At 43.9% G+C, this 20,165-nt stretch overlaps 1 protein-coding gene across 2 annotated transcripts; it reads right to left on the reverse strand.

Annotated features, from left to right (window-relative positions):
• Nucleotides 1–2,210: 2,210 nt before the first annotated feature.
• On the reverse strand, nt 2,211–18,663 carry LOC123118612 (F-box/LRR-repeat protein 15). Of its 2 annotated transcripts, none has more exons than XM_044538612.1 (17): nt 17,856–18,663; nt 15,824–16,085; nt 15,597–15,729; nt 13,859–13,958; nt 13,584–13,781; nt 13,228–13,498; nt 13,019–13,117; nt 12,846–12,934; nt 12,111–12,210; nt 11,837–12,007; nt 11,482–11,634; nt 4,841–5,001; nt 4,538–4,736; nt 3,600–4,063; nt 3,439–3,502; nt 2,677–2,766; nt 2,211–2,595 (listed from the first exon to the last, which is right to left on the reverse strand). In XM_044538612.1, exons 1-17 carry the CDS (start codon nt 18,272–18,274, stop codon nt 2,518–2,520), a joined length of 3,051 nt encoding a protein of 1,016 aa, XP_044394547.1. In that variant the 5' UTR covers nt 18,275–18,663; the 3' UTR covers nt 2,211–2,517. The 2 variants fall into 2 exon arrangements, with proteins under 2 accessions (XP_044394547.1, XP_044394548.1); XM_044538613.1 differs by having other exon boundaries at nt 18,527–18,545.
• Nucleotides 18,664–20,165: the final 1,502 nt, after the last annotated feature.

Below are 20,165 nucleotides of genomic sequence, written 5' to 3' on the forward strand. Positions count from 1 at the left end.
TGCAGAACGTGTATTGCAAATCCCTTTGCATCATCAATCAACAGAGGACTATGTTGCATGGAATCTCACAAAGAATGGAGTATTTTTTTGTTAGATCGGCCTACTATAGACAGTGGGAAGACACATATGGCCGAACCACTAATGAAAATCAACAAAGTGGCTTTCAGCCACATCCAGTATGGAAGAAAATTTGGAGTTTGGGGCTCCCGGGAAAAATTAAAACTTTCCTATGGAGATGTCTACACAATGCAATCCCTTGTTTATGTGTTCTGGCTAATCGTCATATCAGCAATGTATCACAGTGTCCAGTTTGAGCAAAGGGAGCAGAGGATATCAAGCATGCAATCTTCACTTGCTCTTGAGCTCGGGCGGTATGGACTACATTAGGGATCTGACATATCATTTCGGGTGGATCCCTGGTTGATCGTGGGGGACCTAGGGTGTTGGAATGCCTCATGTGTGATCGCTCATCACAGCAGGCGTACAATGGCCTGGTTGAACTCCCAGAACTGATAGCTACAGCTAGCTGGTTTATTTGGTGGCAAAGGAGACAACATGTGCGTGGGGAGACCGTGCAAACACCTCAGAGATCAGCGCTGGTGATTCACACCTTGGCTTTGAATTTCACTTGAGCGGCCGGGAAAACAACTCAAACACCTAAAAGGAATTCTTGGCCTTATTTTGGCCTCACAGCAAATGCTAAATGTTGACGCTTCTTTTAGCGAGGAACTTCATTCGGGTTCATGTGGAGCTGTAGTTCGGGATAACAAAGGTAATTTCATCGCAGCTTCCACTTCTCGCATTGAGCATGTGGCTGATGTTGTAGCAGCGAAACCGACAGCGTTGCTTGAAGGCATGAAGCTTGTCCAAAGTTTGGTAATTAATGATATCATGGTAAGGATGGGTAACGTTAATTGTGCTCGATGTTGTACGCCTTAATGAGGAATATTTTATGGTGACGGCTCCAGTTATAGATGATTGGAGAGATGTTGAGAGATTTCGGGAAGGTTACTATTGAGGGCATGTACAATGGTGCTATCTTAGGAGTGCCATGTATGATAGATGATGAGGTGGAGGAAAGAGAACTCATAAGAAAAGGTTTGTCTTCTCTTATTTAAGAGAAGACAAGAGGTGATCTCTTAGCACAATATGTCTCACCACATTTCTAGGAATTGCTAGTTATTGAAGATAAGGCTAAGAGATGACCCATTGTAGGCACTTTTTTTGTCATCTCTAAATCACATGCAAGACGTAAGATAAGATTATCTTATCAACCATTGTACATGCCCTGAGCATTGTAATAGAGAAGGCTACTATTGAGCATTGTAATAGAGTCCAATGTAGTTGCTCACGATATTGTACGCCTTAATGAGGAATATTCTATGATGGCGACTCCAGTTATAGATGATTGGAGAGATGTTGAGAGATTTCGAGAAGGTTACTATTGAGCATTGTAATAGAGAAGGCTACTATTGAGCATTGTAATAGAGTCCAATGTAGTTTCTCATGAGCTAGCTGAGTGAGGGCATGCAAACAATCCTCCTATGTGGATTGATGCACCCTTAGAGTTTTTGCTAAATCATTCTAGCATTATTTGATGATTAAGGCTAGCCATAGTGGGAGTAACTTACGTAGTAACTTAACACATCCCAAGACAATTTTGCTTATGTGACAAGTATTTAATGAGGAAAGAGGTGCTTGTGGTAACATAATATGTTACTGCAACATATCGCTTCCCGAGACAAAATGAGTCTATAAAATAATAAATGAAGCAATCTATGATACTACTACTATGTTACTTTGCACTATGAAGATAGTAACTTACACTAGTGTCATATGCATGACACAATCTAAGTTACTCCCCACTATGACCAGCCTAATAAAGCTAAGCCATGGAGGTCTTCCCTTAAAAATAGGGGGGGGAGGGGGGCTGCCTTTGGGTACTCTTAAAGAAAGCCCTTTTTTTACGCAACGAACAGCATTTATTGGTTACTCAATTTTCAAGGAGACAAGTGACCCAACAAATGCTCTTGGATCAAGTAAACCAGGTTTTTTACTAAGAGTTCATAGCATCAGCTACCGGCAGGTGGAGACGTCTCGGTTGCATCGTCACAGTTGAGACAGATTGACAAAGACCACAGAATCACTGCACCTTATGAGAGAACCATAGAATCTGGTGCAATTTCACAGAGACTTAGCACCCCATGTCATCAATGAAGCATACAACATCGACAATCCAAACAAGATGGTTATTCATTCATATAAATACAGATCTGCTTACTCCATCACTGCACCTCAGAAGCAAATACAAACTAGGAAGTGCGGTTTCCATGTTTCAACTAGATTCAGCACAAGAAATCGATTGGAAGAACAGGTTTCATGTCAGCATGGCTCCCTAATACATTCAGCCATACAATATATTAGCGGTGCTGCATATGTACAAGAGTACGACAATGGCCTTTTCTGTTTCAAATCTGGACTATTTACTTGAGTCCATTAAGACCAGAATCCTTCATACTATGCGATGAGGCTGCTCTGGATGCGCTTGAGAGTTGGGCAAACAGCCTGTAGCCTGCCGAAATCCAGAGTGTTTATCTGTTGGGAAATAAAAGGGGCTACTTAGAACAAGGAAATTCATACACATGATTGTAGTGCACAGCAAATATTAAAGCTTACTTGTGGACAAGAGTGCACATTGAGGATCTCCAATGCACCGCAAAAGGATAGTGCAGATTTCAGTTCATCCTCTTGCAACATTGTGCATGCCTATTGGAAGAATAAAGTATATGTAATAATACTAGATGAAGCACATACATGAATGTTTAGCCTATCTGTTACCATTATCAATATTCAAAGTTTGCGCCATATAAATAGTTTCTTTAGACAGAAGCTCGTCTAAGCCTACGAGGTCCATTTACAGATTTTAAGTATTTGGCCGAGGAAGAAAGGAGAGGTCAATCATTACTTAGCACAGTTTGAGATACAACATACATAAAGGCTACTTTTAAGTTGTAGATACATTCACATCCTGGGTAAGATGACTAATAATGATAGCATCAGCTGTAAGGAATTAGCAAGTGTAGAAAAGTATCAATCCCTCCTCATTCATGTCACCAGAGGATAGTTGCTACAGGTCTGTTAATTATTGTAAAAGATAAATAAAATTAGATGCTTTTTTTGTTACTGCAAACTCATACTCTGAATTTGACAGTAAAACCATTTACACCTTACAACATAAAGGCTAAAAGGCGATCATCGAAAAGAATGGGTAAGCATGAAGAATAACAGATAACTTGGTATAATCATGCTTTCAAGAATTAGAACAAACACCATCAATATAATCAACAGAAGCAACATTAAATTTAATCCCTGAATTTCCTATACACTAAGAGATCATACATGCTCGCAATGAGTTCAGGTGAGAGTTAAGAACAGTACCAAAAGTTGGAGGTTAGCCAATCTTGGGCAATCAAGCTTCAGAATCTCCAATGAGTTACAATTGCTGCAAAAAAAGAGCAAGTAAAATAGTACAAAGTGTAAGAGCAAAAGATGTTGAAAAGACAAACTTAGGACAGTACAAAAAGTAACATTAGCATTACCTCAAATTTAAATTGTAAAGATTGGAGCACTTCAAATCTACTTCCTTCAAGTTTGCAGACAAATTAAGGTTGATCTTAGACAAATTCAGATAGTTGGCCGTTGAAGGAATAACAACTTTCTTAATATTTGGACAACCAGTACAGTTGAGAACTTCAAGCTGACAATTGGAACTCTCCCTGATCTCTTTGGTCTTGTCTGGTGCAGAATCAGGGGGGAAAGCATCAACTGGCATGTCACCAGACCGGCAATAGTCTGATCCACATACCAATTCATGCAAGTTCGTACATCCGTTTAAGTTCACATTAACCAAATTTGTACAACACGCAAGAAGCTCTTCTATTGCAGTCTGCCCAATGGACGAGTAGGACAGATCTAGCTCAACGAGCATCGGTAGAGCACCCTCTCTGTAGAGTGGTTCCAAAGATGAATCACTGAGATACTTGCAAGCTGAAAGTTTCAAGACCTGCCCCCCCCCCCCCCCAACCCCCAAAAAAAACAGGTACGGTAAGAACAGAGTAATTTCATTTTACCATGACATATTACATATCTACTCCATGTAACATTATGGTAACAGCATCACATATTAGAAAACCCTAAATGCTGGACCAGTTCACAAGAAGATAGAATAGAAATGAATTCCCATGACTGCTCCTACTAATAAATGTTGCAGAGAATATACTCATCACACCATCTTCCCTATGGTACCACATAGATGGGGAACAATTTCTTAATGTACAATATAACAACATATCGACGAAAGAATGAACATATGGCATATGGTGTGATGTCTTAATATATAAGTATTACAAAGAATGGCGTCAATTGCCGTGTGTGTAACATTAGCAAGTCCAGTTCAATAAGATTTTGTGTTTGCCATATGCTGCATGACAAGATTTACAACAAAAAAATATTTAAAAAAGAAACCTGAATCAGGTACCTTCAACTGCAGACAACTGTCAAAAACCGGCTTCAAGTTCATCAAAAATGTATATGATAGGTCAAGCAAGGCCAGCTTCTGAAGGCAATGCAGAGAAGACAATCCACGGACGTCAATGGATAAACATGAAGACAATATAAGATGTTCAATAAGAGGGCATGCTTCTGCTGTTTGGGACAGCGAATCATCCATAAGCTGTCTGAACACAAAATAGTACAGAAACCATTAATACCAGCAAATAATGTTTAGCAGTTTGCTTTAGATTAGAAAATGAACAGGAGAGATTCAGAAGCACGGTACAACCTGCAGAAAGAGGCATCTAAAGATATCAAGCAAGGACAATTAATTGAAGCCTCAGAAAGGACACCACAGCCCTTCAGCTCCAATATAGACATATTTGGGGCCTCTATGCGTAGAACACTCAACTTTGGACAAATTCCAAGGTTTAGGGATTCAAGACCAACCTAGAAAAGAAGTAAGCATCAGAACATAGAGATATATTTATTTATCTAGGTAATAATTAAAAAGAGAATTTCGTTTTTTCCAATTGTCTACAATGGTTTGCTTCAACATTTGTTTCACAAATATATCATTCCACGAAAATCGAACAGACAAAACCACCCTCTGAAGCATCAGTAACCACCCGCCTATGTACCGAAATAACAAATCAAACAGCCTCTGCAAGGTTCCTCACAAGGGTAACAGGCAAATAAAATTATAAGCTCAGCAAAACAACTGTGCATCTAAAGCACCAATACACCAACATGGGGCAGTGTTCAAACAGCCTCTGCAAGCTCCTCACAAGGTTAAGCTGACAAATAAAATTATAAGCTCAATAATAATAATAACTTCAACTCCAAAGCTCCAATACGGTGACATGGAGGTAGTGTCCTCGTCATACGCATCCCCAAGTATCCCGCTTTTTATTGGAAATTATTAAGCAGAATAAGAGATATGGCTGGGATGCACATGGGATACGTTCAGATCAGGCAAGGACCAGTACGAAGCTAATCCTAGGCTAAAAGGTATCCTGCCAGGCAGCCAGCTGTCACTCATTGCCCCAGTGTCCCGCCGTCCCACCCCACCCCCCATCGCCCCCCCCCCCCCAAAAAAACAACCATGTTGACATCTCTCCCGAGCTTGTGTGGCTGCCTCCCCCAGTGTGGCCTGCATATTCTTGCTTGCTGGAATCCTCCACATCCAGTCGCCCGTGCCAACCCCGCCACTCCAGCGTTCTGCTCAAGATGGCATGCCTCGCACGGCACTGCCACAGTGCCACCACTCCAGCGACCATGCTGCCACCTCTACTCGTTACCCCCCACATCCTAATCTCACACCTGCCCCCCTCCCTCTCGTGCTGCTGCCAATGCTGGCTTGCTGCTTTCTAGCTGGTTTTCTTCTTTGCTGAGTTGCTATCATTGCTGAGGTGCTGATGCAATTGCTAGAGACTTAAGGGAGGCAGATGGCAATGTTGGCGTTGAGAACATGATGTAGGAATATTTTGCAAGCTCCAAAGAGGCAAAGACCATGGATGAGGAATTAAGGATCATTTATCAATGAAAAGGAGAGCCAGACAACAAACGGGCAATAGTTTGATCTCATGTCTTCAAATTATATTTTAGCTTTATACATGCTGCATATTTATACCACCGCTATCAAGTTTTTCAAGCTGTGGTACACGGGGACAACTGCAAACAGAAATGGAGTAGTCATCTTGATCAACAAGAGCCTCAAGTATGGAGTAGTAGACGTCAAGAGGCATGGGGACCGGTTTATCCTGGTCAAGCTGGTAGGGGACTTAGTTCTCAATGTTATCTGCGTGTATGCCCTGCAAGTAGGCCACAATGAGAACACCAAGAGAGAGTTCTTGGAAGGCCTGGAGGACATGGTTAGGAGTGTACCTATTGGCGAGAAGCTCTTCATAGGAGACCTCAATGGCCATGTGGGTACATCTAACACAGGTTTTGAAGGGGTGCATGGGGGCTTTGGCTATGGCATCAAGAATTCAGGAGAAGATGCCCCAAGCTTCGATCACGCCTACGACATCATCGTAGCTAACACCCTCTTTAAAAAGAGAATCGAATCTAATGACTTGTAGTTGTCAACACTCTAGCCAGATTGATTTCCTCCTCTCGAGAAGAGAAGACAGGCATGCTTGCCTAGATTGTAATGTGATACCGGGAGAGTGTTGTCCCTCAGCATAAGCTTGTGGTGGCTGACTTCCGCTTTCGGATTCGTGTCCAGCAGGATAAGCACGCCAAAGTCACTAGAACGAAGTGGTGGAAACACAAGGGGGGGTAGCTCAGGCTTTCAAGAAGAGGGTCATTAAGGAGGGCCCTTGAGAGGAAGGACGTGATGCAGACAATACGTGGATGAAGATGGCGACTTGCATTCGTAAGGTGGCTTCAGAGGAGTTTGGAGTGTCCAAGGGAAGTAGAAGTGAAGCTAAAGATACCTGATGGTAGAACGATGATGTCCAAAAGGCTATTAAGGAGAAGAAAGATTGTTTCAGACGACTTCGCCTGGATAGGAGTGCAGAAAACATAGAAGTGCAAGGTGGCAAAGAAGGCCGCAAGCGAGCTATGAGTGAAGCAAGGGGTCGGGCGTATGAGGAAATCTACGAGAGCTTAGACACGAAGGAAGGCGAAAGGGGCAACTATAAGATGGCCAAGATCTGAGAGAGGAATACGAGGGACGTTGACCAAGTCAAGTGCATCAAGGACGGAGTAGATCAGCTCTTAGGACGAGGAAATTAAGCATAGATGACAGGGGTACTTCCACAAGCTGTTCAATGGAGAGAATGAGAGCTCTACCATTGAACTGGACGACTCCTTTGATGATACTAGCAGGCGTTTTGTACCGCTAATCCAGGAGTCTGAGGTCAGGGAGGCTTTAAAAAGGATGAAAGGAGGCAAAGCGATGGGCCCTGATTGTATCCCCATTGAGGTGTGGAGAGGCCTCGGAGACAGCAATAGCATGGTTAACCAAGCTTTTCAATCTCATTTCGGGCAATAAGATACCAGAAGAATGGAGGCGAAGTATATTAGTACCAACCTTCAAGAACAAGGGGGGTGTTCAAAATTGTACCAATTACCGTGGAATTAAGTTGATGAGCCATACAATGAAACTATGGGAGAGTCATTGAGCACCGCTTAAGAATGACAAGCATGACCAAAAATCAGTTTGGTTTCATGCCTGAAGGTCGACCATGGAAGCCACTTTCTTGGTACAACTTATGGAGAGATACATGGAGCAAAAGAAGGACCTGGATATGGTGTTCATTGCAAGGTTTTCGAGTCGATGAGTCGACGAGTCGCTCAGGGGGGGCGACTCTAGACTAGTCGTGACTAGTCTAGACTCATGGTCGACGAGTCGACATGCGATGAGTCGACGTGAGTTAAGCAGTAGGGAGCAGACCAGCAGCAGACCAGCAGCAGCCAGCGGCAACCAAGGGAGGAGTCGCAGCAACCAACCAAGACAAGGCCATCAGGAGATGGGAGGAGCAGCCCAACAACAGCGGCAACCAAGGGATGAGCAGTAGGCAGCAGCAACCAGGGGAGAAGGGGACGAGCAGCAAGCCAGGGCGGCGGCTGCTGCAGAAGAGGGCTGGGTCGGGGGAGGGGGGCTGGAACTGTTCGATTTAGGTTTCCAGACGCTCCAATCTTCCTTCAATACTGGCCCACACGGCAATATTGGCCCAGTAAGGCCCAATGAAACCCTAGCCTGCCTAGCTCAATCTGGACCATCCATATTCTCTAATCTTCACCGTCCATCCACTCTCGTCTTAACTCTCTCTCTCACCTGCTCCCCTTCCAGCCCCCAGGCACGAATCGACAGCCGCAATGGCCTTGCTGCAGCTCCTCCTCCATGGCTTCTCTGCCTCCACCCCTTCCTCTCCGCCTCCCCCATCCTTCCCTGGAGCCACCCCTCCTTCCCTGCTCCATTTTCTCTGCCCAACTTCTCTTTCATGACAGATTGAACGAGTCGTTCGCCTCAAAAACTGCGACTAGTCGAGACTAGTCGGGACTAGTCGATCGAGTCGATCGACTCATCCAATGATTCGAGTCGACAGGTTGAGTCGACCTTCATGTAACGACTTGTCGACTAGTCGACGACTAGTCGCGACTAGTCGTTCGACTCGAAAACAGAGGTTCATTGACTTGGAGAAGGCCTGCGATAAGATAACACATAATGTCATGTGGTGGGCCTTGGAGAAACACAGTCCCAACAAAGTACATTACCCTCATTAAGGACATGTACGATAATGTTGTGACAAGTGTTCGAACAAGTGATGGCAACATTGAAGACTTCCCGATTAAAATAGGAATGCACCAAGGGTCAGCTTTGAGCCCAAATTGTTTTGCTTTGGTGATGGATGAGCACAAGAGATATACAAGTGGTGTATGCCCTTTGCGGATGATGTGGTGCTAGTCGATGATAGTCGGATGGAGGTTAATAGGAAGCTAATGCTATGGAGACAAACTTTGGAATCAAAAGGTTTTAGGATTAGTAGAACTAAAACCGAGTACATGTGGTGCGGTTTCAATGCTACTAGGCACGAAGAGGAGGTTAGCTTTGATGGGCAGGTAATACCTCAGAAGGACACTTTTTGAAATTTGGGGTCAATGTTACAGAAGGATGGTGATGTCGATGAAGATGTGAGCCGTCAAATCAAAGACGGATGATTGAAGTGGCGCCAAGCTTCTGGCGTTCTCTGTGCCAAGAGTGCCACAAAAGCTAACAGGCGGGTTCTATAGCAATGTTTTTATGGCATAACGCATTTTATGGCAACCGACCCCCTTCATAACATTATAACACTTATGGCGTATGGCGTGGCGACATCATAGACACAACCTTATGGCGAACGATAACAAATTAAATCACGACTTCATAGACATAACCTAACTCTATAATATGTATGAGTTATGACAACAAACTGAAGCACCAAATGAGCTGTACATGACTACATCTACATGCATACCTCGTGGTTGCCCAGGTAGTACAGGCAGTCAGGCAGTACATATACATCACAGGTACATAGAAACATACCTCTACACTCAAAACTGAACACTACATATAGCAACAGCTCAACAAGCAGTCAGTAGTACATGTACATCACATATTCAGAAATTAGAACAGAGAGGACGGATACAAAAGAAACAGAGCACCAGCATGGGGAGGAAGAGCAAGGAGAAGAAGAGGGGGAGGGGGGGCCCTGGGAGATACATTGATGGTCACCTGATGCACGTAGGAGAGGAACAGTGGTGCTGGATTGGAGCAGAGGCGCTGCCCCACAGCTGGATCTGGAGGGGAAAGGGGCTGGCGGAAGGAGGGGAAAGGGACTGGCGGGAGGAGGGAAGAGGGGGGTGGCGGGAGGAGGGGAAAGTGGTCGCAGGGGTGGAGGGGAGGTGGTGCGGAGGCGGAGCTTGCTGTCGTTGGCCATTCGCCGGAGAGGACGAGGTCGAGACTCAGAGGTATGCATCGATTTCAACCTGCCATGTCCGCTCTCGCTCTCTGCCTCTGGAGTCTGGAAAGCTCTTTCCTTCCCGCCGCTGGCTGATTATTCACACGCGCGCACCAATTTCTCCCACCGCTGGCTGCTGTTCCCGCATGCACGAGCTCACCTAGTCCATGGTGTCCAATTTCTGGTTTGGCGACCAAAAATGCGTCATATGGACGACCTACGGACGCCACGCATGTATGGCGGACGCCACCGGCAAAACATATCGCGAGCCTGGACGCTTCAGGCTACGGCCACGCCACACCGTTATATCGTCGATATAAGGACTCCATAAAAACATTGTTCTATAGGACGGTAATTCGACCTGCAATGTTGTATGGCGCTGAGTGTTGGCCGACTAAAAGGCGACATGTTCAACAGCTAGGTGTAGCGGAGACGCGCATGTTGAGATGGATGTGTGGCCACACAAGGATCGGGTCCTGAAAGATGATATACGGGATAGAGTTGGGGTAGCACCGATTGAAGAGAAGCTTGTCCAACATCATCTAAGATGGTTTGAGAATATTCAGCGCAAGCCTCCAGTGCATAACGGATGGCTAAAACATGTTGATAATGTCAAGAGAGGTCGGGGTAGACCAAACTTGACATGTGAGGAGTCCGTAAAGAGAGATATGAAGGACTAGAATATCACCAAAGAACTAGCCATGGAAAGGGATGACTGGAAGCCCATCCATGCGCCAAAACCATGAGTTGGTTGCGAGATCTTATGGGTTTCAGCTCTAGCCTACCCCAACTCGTTTGGGACTAAAGGCTTTGTTGTTGTTGTTGTATACATGCTGCATACTCAATTAATTATTTATGCTTGTTGTGTTCCATAAGGTTGTTTCTGGAATTTTTTAATACAAAACTTTCCTTGTGACCGGATCTTTTTATGATGGTGTGTCCCACATCTCCATGTCTAATCCCCATATCAGTGCTTCTTAGAACTACATATCCTTTTAACACACCATTCTAATGCCTACTCCCTCGGTTCCAAAATAGATGACCCAACTTTGTACTAAAGTCAGTACAAAGTTGAGTCATCTATTTTGGAACGGAGGGAGTACATATCAAGCAAATAGTATGAGTGCAACTACTAGCTCTCTTTTTGGAGGGGGGGTGAGTGAATGAATACGCATATAGAGTTGGTGGTGGTTCATTCACCTCTTATGTAAACTATCACGATTGTACATCTTACGAAGGACATATGGTTGATTTGCCTGATGTAAATTTTGAGATATTTTCTATACGAACTCAGGGACTATGATGGCACAAGTGTTTAAACAACTATTAATATATAACAAAAAAATAGTTTCTGTAGCAATGCACTGGCATTTAGCTAGTATCATACACAATAAGAGTAGTTCATACCAGCAAAACAATTCAGGCATAGCTCCAAAAAACTGTGCTACATCTCAAAAGCAGAACGAACAAAAAAACTCACCGGGCAAAATGATGCTCTTTCAAGATGATCACAACCATCAAGAATCACCACTTGAAGCTTTGGGCATGCAAGTTTCAGGAATGTCATGGAACGGCAACCAGCAAGTGAGAGATTAACCAAAGAACTATTATTCAGTTCCACGACACTCAAACTCTGAGATGAGGAAAATTTATCAACAAGAATACACAGGCTGCCAGCAAATGACACTACTTGATGGAATGGAATAATGTCACATCGTATCTATTAAAACGCTACATTTACTTAATTAAGAAATTATTCTAGCAGAGAGGTGGTGACGTTCCATGTGTTGATTTATAAATGGCCAGAACGTAAGTTGCCTGTGCATACATCATACCTCACAATTATCAAGAATTAATGACCTGAGCATGGGGCAACCCCCACCGTCACTGAAAACTTTGCAGATCTCATTTGTCAATGACTCGCAATCACTAAGATCAACATCAATTAAATTGTGGCATTGCAATGATAAATTACATAGGCTCTCTTGTTTTTGAAGCACCAGTTTCTGCAGATAGTCACAAACTCAACACTCCGTAATTTAAAAGAATATTCATTTAAATTAGTAAACATAATCATAAAACTGCAATGCATGCAAAAAATGAACTAACCTTAAGAGCATTTGATGTTATGGTAACACAACGAAGTGCTGAGCATCTGGAAACTTTTATGTAAGAAAGCACAGGGCTTCGCAGATTTAAATCAGCAAACCTAACATGGCAGGTAATACAATCATATATTGAACAGGGAGAAAAACTGTAAGAAAACATTGACAACGAACAAATCCTATATACCTAAATAGTTGAACCACACTACTTCAATTTCTATCAACATGCACACATGCCACCTCATCGAACATGGCACCTCATCACCCCACTACTTCTATTTCTTCCAACATGCATGGGAAATGCTATTATATTCTCGCTCAACATGCACAGTCACCTCATTAATTCCACTACTTCTATTTCTTCAACATGCATGAAAAATGCCACTTATATTTTGTATATCAAAATCATAGTTAAAAAAGGTGCGCCTAAGCGAGCGCTTAAGCGCGCCTAGGCTCTAGGCGTTGGCAAAACGCACTGTGCATAACTACGCTTAATCTGTGCATAACTGCGCATAAGCATGCGCTTTGGTCAGTAAAGCGCAAGGCGGTGGCAAAACGCACAATTAACGCCTAGCGCTTTTTTGAACTATGATCAAAATACAAAAAACCATATATATTTTCAATTTTCATTTTCAAATCCATATTCCAGACAACCAAATCTTACTAAAATGTATTGCAACCAATTCCCGCAGCAATGCGCGGGGTATCATCTAGTATAATGAAAAGCCATCCCACTCACTTGCGGAGGTGTACAAGACTAATATTCTTGAGATGTGGCAAATCCAAAGACACAGATGTCAACAGGCTACAATTATCAAGTTGCAGCGCCTGGAATGATTGGGGGAAAAATCCCATTAGATATCAAGAAAAATCATACACATAGCAATAACCAAAGGGAGACTGAATCACTACCTCAAGTATACGACTAAAACATACTGCACCCATTGAAGCAGATGTGATTCCCTCACAACTTGATAGTCTCAAGTCTACCAACATTGGAAGCTTTACCGACTTCAATGGAAACAAACAAAGAGAACATGTGTCAGACATGTATGATATATGCAGTAAATAGTGGTAAGGATGATCTAACAGGCATAAATCAAAGTCATAGGCTAGCGAACCTCGAAAGAAATGTTGGGGCAGTTAGATGCATCAAGAACAGAAAGATTTTGACATGCATTAGCTATCTCACGCAATGTCTCATCAGTAACACACGAGCAGGATGACATATCTAGTGACGCTAACAATGGACAGGCTGTCGCTGCTTGACGAATTGCAGTGTCAGAAAGCTTATGGCAGGACTGAAAATCCAATTCAAGCAACTGAGGACAATTGAGTGATACATGAGCCATGCCAGTTCTCCTCAGAGACAGTATTCGAAGTTGGTGGCATCTGGATGGTAAAAGAGCATACATTAGTTAAGAAAAACATGTAAACCTAATTACACAGGAGAACTAACTGCACAAATAGCTATTACCTGATAGATACTCTGAGTGCACGGCACTTCACAATTTGAAGTTCACGCAATCCATCATGATTAACAGTTACCTCTTGAATGCCACTACCAAGGGATGCATCACTGACTGTTAAAGTATTTAACAATGGGCATTCAGCCAAAGCCTGAAAAAATGTTTCTCCCAGTTGTCCCTTGCCCATTATCAAGGTCTTAAGATGCCTGAAAACCACCCAATTAGAAAAAGAGAGGAGGAAGATCATTACAGCAACGAAGAAAGAAAATGACTGGTGAAAAACCTTAAGAATGTTATTGCTTCAATCACTAGGCTTTCTGCACTTAAGACACCAGACAAATTGAGATTTGTCACATTCTGATAACGGTGGCAAATATTAACAACTGCAAAAGCAACATAATGATAAACCGGGTAAGCAACACAAGGTAATTCAGTGGGATCACAAAGAACATCTTAAATGAACATTCTTAAACTACTAGTTACAACCTGTAGCTTTCACAATAAGAATGATGGGCAATTTAGCTGAACGGCTTAGTAGAGCAATTATGCATTTATGGTAAAAATATATAAAATTATAGTCAACAAGTTTCAAACAAGAAACAACAGACTTCTATCCAATAAATTTGCAAATAATTTCAAACAAACATGTGCTCCCAGGAGTCAAAACCATGTTTGTTCTCTTGATTATTTGTTTGAAACTTCATGTTATTTCGCCTCCCTCGACCCCCATCAAAGCCGGATGGATGAAGTGGCGCCAAGCTTCTGGCATTCTCTGTGACAAGAGAGTGCCACAAAAGCTAAAAGGCAAGTTCTACAGGACGGCGGTTCGACCCGCAATGTTGTATGGCGCGGAGTGTTGGCCGACTAAAAGGCGACATGTTCAACAGTTAGGTGTGGCGGAGATGCGTATGTTGAGATGGATGTGTGGCCACACGAGGAAGGATCGAGTCCGGAATGATGATATACGAGATAGAGTTGGGGTAGCACCAATTGAGGAGAAGCTTGTCCAACATCGTTTGAGATGGTTTGGGCATATTCAGCGCAGGCCTCCAGAAGCTCCAGTGCATAGCGGACGGCTAAAGCGTGCGGAGAATGTCAAGAGAGGGCGGGGTCGACCGATTTTGACATGGGAGGAGTCCGTTAAGAGAGACCTGAAGGATTGGAGTATCGACAAAGAGCTAGCTATGGACAGGGGTGCGTGGAAGCTTGCTATCCATGTGCCAGAGCCATGAGTTGGTTGCGAGATCTTATGGGTTTCACCTCTAGCCTACCCCAACTTGTTTGGGACTAAAGGCTTTGTTGTTGTTGTTGTTGTATATACATACTTGCAATAATATCAATGAATGAATATGCATTCATTGATCATACAATCGAACAGAGGTCAGAATATAATAAAGGAAAATAATGAGAATGATACTCAAGCGGTCAATTCTTAGCTAAACCATGACACTGGTGCACAACTATACATCCAATCAGGACCTCTCAACACACATCCGAAGGCTAAAAAGAGAGTGATAATGTGACTTCACCATAGAATACGAAATTAGGAGTGATTACAGTTGCTGCAGATTAATGTCAATGGGTTGCCTCAACTTATATAGAGGTAGGTCCCAACAACCTCAGCTAAACGACAGAATGCAATCTAATCTGAAAAAATCTTGTGGGACGCAATTCGATCTTGCCATTATTAATTAGGTTTTTTTTGCGGGGGCATTATTAATTAGGTTAAAGGCCCGGCAATGCAACTAAATCGAAAACCCTAAATAATTGGACAATTGTATCATTGCCTTTCCTTGCATGCCACTAATGGCTCATTGCAATGGCAGTAGATAAGTCATCACTATCATGGATTACATATTACCACCTCCTTACTTCACAGACATATGGATGTCTCAATGCACCCATTATTCAAATGTATTTCAAACAGAAGTTATTACATAGAGTATGCACATGTCAATTGTATTCAGGCCGCATGCATTAAATAAATAAATGAAAACAACAGAGCAAAGCAAATAGCATACAGTTCTGCAGAGATATTCTGGTGTTCTCAAACTTCAAATATTTCCAGAAATCCTCATGCATACTAGCAGACTGCCACTGTTTGCAGGCAGCCCCTGCTCTACATAAATCCTTCTGGCATAAGAAGGAGAATATCTGTAATGGCACATTCAAAAAACTTAGTCAAAGTTGAATGAAGCGGTAGCAATATGTGGATACAGAGAACAATTAAAGAAACATAGAGGCACACCAGGTGCAAGAGATCATCAGATAGGTCCATTCTTATTTCAAGATCTTCTGCATTTGTTCCACCTGATCTTTCTACATCACAGACACCATGGCTGTTGGTCTCCCTTGGAATATCATTCCCACCATCATTTGAGATAAGCGACAAACCAAAATCCAATTCATTTTCTGGACCATGTGACAGCTTCAAATGGTCATGTTCAGCAAAAGCATGCAAATGTGGTGCTTCATATCCAAAGAAGGATGCATTAACACCAGAGCTTTCTCTGAAAAATATAAGTACACAAGGATTGCTAATCAAGAGAACCATAATTAATAAATTTGCATAACTGATTAACAGGTTGAACAATTTTTTGGTAAGCCCACTAGACTCCAACAACAATCTAAGCAACTTCCCAGGGATCCCTGTAAGACAGAATTAAAAGGTGTCCAAAACATAGCTGTATGATGACACCCATCTGGTGTGCATCGAATGCAATCCAGCAGATAGAAATGAAGCGAAATAACCAACTATTCAATCAAAATTTCTAGTTAAACACAAGTAGTAACCACATTAATACACCTATAACCATCACAGCACCAGTAAAAGGCAGGCTAAAACAAAAATAATCAACTGATGCAGTCTATTATCTTCAAATACGATATCATCAACACTCAGGAGAATCTAAGGTGGTCATTTTCCTTGTTAGTCTAATGTCTTAGAGAAGGAAACCCTAAACCACAACACTATGCGGAACATGTAGGGGATACTATTTGGAATAATCAAGATATCAGAAAAAATATGCATTACAAATTGCAAAACCTATACATCATATCATACAAACTATAAAACATGAGTTGATATACTTTCAATCTGAGTCATCCAAAATCTTTACCTTGATTCCATTTTTGCCCATCAAGTGTGATTAGGACCCCTCCCCCCTCCAATCACTCCTATACTTATTGTCTCATTATTATAATTGATGTCTTTTAATTAATCCCCAATTTTCAGTTACCACACCATATCATATCATCCGAATTGTAATATAAATATAAAGCACTATAAAGCACAAGTGGATGGGATACTTTGAATCTGAGTCGTCCAAAATCTTTAGCTCAATTCCATATTTCTCCCTCCAGTGTGATTAGACTCCCCCCACCCCCACCCCCACTCCTATACTTATTGCCTTCTTATTATAGTTACTGTCTCTTAATTAATCCCAATTTTCAATTACCACATAAAAAGAAATTGGTGCTTTGTATGGTTAAAGAAAATGTCATTGCCGAAAAAATATATTTCTTATTTTTCAGTTATGTAGTGCTAGAAAACCTACAAATAAAGGTCAAATATAAGATTAAAAAATGTGCTTGTAACTCCATGTTTTTTTATAGTTTTCTTCCCCCTCAGGAATAAACCTAAACATACATGTATAAATAAGAAAATGTACTTGAAATATCAAGAAAATATTGTTTATATTTTATTTAGGTTCATCAACTTGATCTGCCATAGTACTGTGTGTAGTCAGAGAGAATACAAAAGATCTTGCAAGGACGCAGCACACAAAGAAATGGGCTAGCAATGCATAGAGGCAAGTAACTACTGGATGAAACATAATTAGGAAAAAATGAATTATGGAAGAAGAGTGTCACGTGGTTAATACGAGTTGCCGTATGCAAGATTAATTCTAGAGTTTCTCACAGATCATATCAGAGATAGTCCCTTCAACGCAGTAAATTAAATAGTGTTAGCTCTACAGAAGGATATATGTGCCAAGAAAACCATAGGGGGACACTCTGTCCGCTGCAAGCAAAGATATTTGTTACCCATCTCAGCATTTCTAGTGACAAGTAAAAATATTAAATTCTCTCTACCACATTCCCTGATTTTCCAGGGTGGCTATGCTAAACCAAACTACATGAAAATGACATCAGTGACAATCCTTGCCTGCAAACAGAACTAGTAGCGACAAAAAATCCACCAAACAAATTTGTTAACAATCCACACAGCTGCAAGGCTGCAATGCAATAGAAAGCGTAGCAATCTTTGAGGAACTTACTCGCCAAAAGCACCCACTTTAGGACGTTTATTCTGCAGGTCCCGATCTCCATCCTCACTCCCTTCCTCTTCCTCGACATTGTTGTGCTCCTCAGCCTCGCCAGCGCCTCCTGCATCAGCGTCTGCGCCACCACCTCCCCACATGTCACGGAACCTGAGTGGTGGGACAGGAGGTGAATCCCAAACGCTCTCAGCAGCACGCGAACTCCCGGCAGCGTCAGGGTCCCATGCGGGGAAGACCATCGACCATCTCAAGGCAGGTGCCGGCGGCGGCACCGGCACTGGCGGCAGATGCCAACCCCGGCGCCCCAGAGACAGTGCGAGCTCCAGCTCCTCCCGCGCCTCCTCGTCCATATCTTCGCCATGCCCGGTACCCTCGCCGCTTCCCTCCACGCCCTTCATCTTTCCCCCGTCCGCCATCGCCTCACACCACCGCACCAAATCCTAACCCTAGAACTACCCCCTCCGCCAGCATCCTCGGCCAACCTCCGGCGACCCAGACACCAGCCCGCCACGAACCACGAGCAAACTCCAACGATTGGGGCCGACGCCTCGCCAAATTACACCGAATTTGGTCGAACCGGATTAGGGATGCTGGAGGGCGGCGGCTGACGCTCGATCCAGGAGGGACACGCCAGCAAGGTAAGGAGCAAGGGTAAGCGGCGTCCGTACCAGAGCGGTGGCCTGAGGCTGCACGGATTGGGCGGATCTGCGCACGGCGGAAACGGTGGTGAGCTGGAGGCCGCTGGCTCGCGAGTATACTTCGGAAATGGGGGAGCGGAGGCGAGGGTGAGAGGGAGAGAGAGAGAGAGACTGCTTGGGCCGTGGGAGTTGTAGGTTGCGGCCAATCTGCTCGATGTTACCTCTGACAAGTGGCGCATGGGGCAGGGGCCTTGTTGTCAGCCAGTCAAGTTTTTACTGGGCTTTGCTCCTGTGTGGGCCTTGCATTTGCTTAACGCATCTCGTTTTACGGGATGCTTCTGCGGTCGCTCACCATGACCGATGGGGCAGATAGTTCGGAGTTGTGAAGACGAGTGGATGCCATCGCTCTGCCTTGTGGGACATGGATCTCCCTTTATTTCTTTTGCGGGTGGGACATGAATCTCCGGTCAGGTTTGTGACCGACTCGACCTGATCGAACGGCGGTACACTTGGTCCAACGAACAATCTCCGCCAACGTTGTTGGTCCGTTTGGATCGTGCATTCTGCACTATGGACTGGGAGCTCAAATTCCGGGCAGCTAAACTCCTCCCCCAGTCTTCTACCATTTCGGATCATTGCCCGCTGCTCCTAGTGAATGAGGGGATGTTAAAAAAATAGAGACGGTTTCAGTTCGATCCAGGAGGGACACGCCAGCAAGGTAAGGAGCAAGGGTAAGCGGCGTCCGTACCAAAGCGGTGGCCTGAGGCTGCACGGATTGGGCGGATCTGCGCACGACGGAAACGGTGGTGAGCTGGAGGCCGCTGGCTCGCGAGTATACTTCGGAAATGGGGGAGCGGAGGCGAGGGTGAGAGGGGGAGAGAGAGAGACTGCTTGGGCCGTGGGAGTTGTAGGTTGCGGCCAATCTGCTCGATGTTACCTCTAACAAGTGGCGCATGGGGGGCAGGGGCCTTGTTGTCAGCCAGTCAAGTTTTTACTGGGCTTTGCTCCTGTGTGGGCCTTGCATTTGCTTAACGCATCTCGTTTTACGGGATGCTTCTGCGGTCGCTCACCATGACCGATGGGGCAGATAGTTCGTAGTTGTGAAGACGAGTGGATGCCATCGCTCTGCCTTGTGGGACATGGATCTCCCTTTATTTCTTTTGCGGGTGGGACATGGATCTCCGGTCAGGTTTGTGACCGACTCGACCTGATCGGGCGGCGGTACACTTGGTCCAACGAACAATCTCCGCCAGCGTTGTTGGTCCGTTTGGATCGTGCATTCTGCACTATGGACTGGGAGCTCAAATTTCGGGCAGCTAAACTCCTCCCCCAGTCTTCTACCATTTCGGATCATTGCCCGCTGCTCCTAGTGAATGAGGGGATGTTAAAAAAATAGAGACGATTTCAGTTTGAGTTATATTGGCAACACATCCATGGGTTCCAGGAATAGTGTGTCGGGATCTAATGATCCGATTAGCTCGTTTAATATTAAGCTCAGAACTGTTGCGCGTGCGCTTACTGTTTGGAGCAGGACAAAAATTGGAAACCTACAACTCCAGTTCGCGGCAGCACAGGAGCTTATTCTGCGATTGGAATCTGCTCAAGATGAGAGAGCCTTGACTACTCATGAGTCGACAATACGTTCAGTTCTGAAGTCTCGATGTCTTGG

This window comes from Triticum aestivum, chromosome 1B, assembly GCF_018294505.1.
Source record: "Triticum aestivum cultivar Chinese Spring chromosome 1B, IWGSC CS RefSeq v2.1, whole genome shotgun sequence".
NCBI lineage: Eukaryota > Viridiplantae > Streptophyta > Magnoliopsida > Poales > Poaceae > Triticum > Triticum aestivum.